At 51.0% G+C, this 747-nt stretch overlaps 1 protein-coding gene across 1 annotated transcript; it reads left to right on the top strand.

The window, feature by feature from the left end:
- Positions 1-204: 204 nt before the first annotated feature.
- On the top strand, positions 205-484 carry Pmar_PMAR001663 (hypothetical protein; the record flags this gene model as incomplete). Its single annotated transcript, XM_002784525.1, has 2 exons — positions 205-330; positions 382-484. Coding segments are annotated over 2 exons (229 nt in total), but the record flags the coding sequence as incomplete, so codon positions are not given.
- Between the last annotated feature and the right edge of the window lie 263 nt (positions 485-747).

Raw genomic sequence — 747 nt, forward strand, 5'->3', positions numbered from 1 at the left:
ACCAAGGAAAAGGAGGAGTAGTTCGTGTGACTGTGGTGTCGTCGTTTATCGTTACTTTTCCAATGTTAAGAATAATACACCGAAAAACCTTTTTTGCGCGGTCAGTGGTGTCTGTTGAGTTGATCTAGGTCAATTTATTCCCTAAGATTATTGCTCATGAGTTGGAACCCCCTTCCCGGTGGAACACTGTCTCAAGCCTCAGCGATGCCAGGAGGGACGCCTTCCTCGACTGCTGCTGCTGAAGTGGCTGTTCTACGTGGTAAGATCCATAGCATGGAGCAAGAGGTGCAGTCCTTGAGGACTCAGAGGGACAGCGTGAGGACAATACAGGTAGTATTTGGTTGTTGCCAATATAGGTGTGATTATCATATGTTAGTGCAGGTTGAGAACGAGCGTTTGAAAAATCAGATTGCTAGCCTTATAGAGACTGCCTCTAAGGAGAGAGCTCAAGCCCTGGAGCTTCAAAGGGCAGCTCTTGCAACTGGTGATGAGCTCAGAATCGATGCTTTGTGGTGGAGCTTGCCTCCTAGCAGGGCCAGCGGTCCCTCCGGCGTCCTTCGCCACATCGAGCCAGCCGTCCATACCTGCTGGTCGTTCGCCTCGGGCGCAGTACTCTCAAGTGCCATTGAGTCGGCCTTACTCCGTCGACAATAGCCGACCGATGGGAGGCACTCAGTATTTGGAGAGACCCACACAAGGCATTGTAGGACGGGAATACGCGATGATTACTATCTCGGGTGCTTTAGC

Source organism: Perkinsus marinus (genome assembly GCF_000006405.1).
Source record: "Perkinsus marinus ATCC 50983 genomic scaffold scf_1104296935142, whole genome shotgun sequence".
NCBI lineage: Eukaryota > Perkinsozoa > Perkinsida > Perkinsidae > Perkinsus > Perkinsus marinus.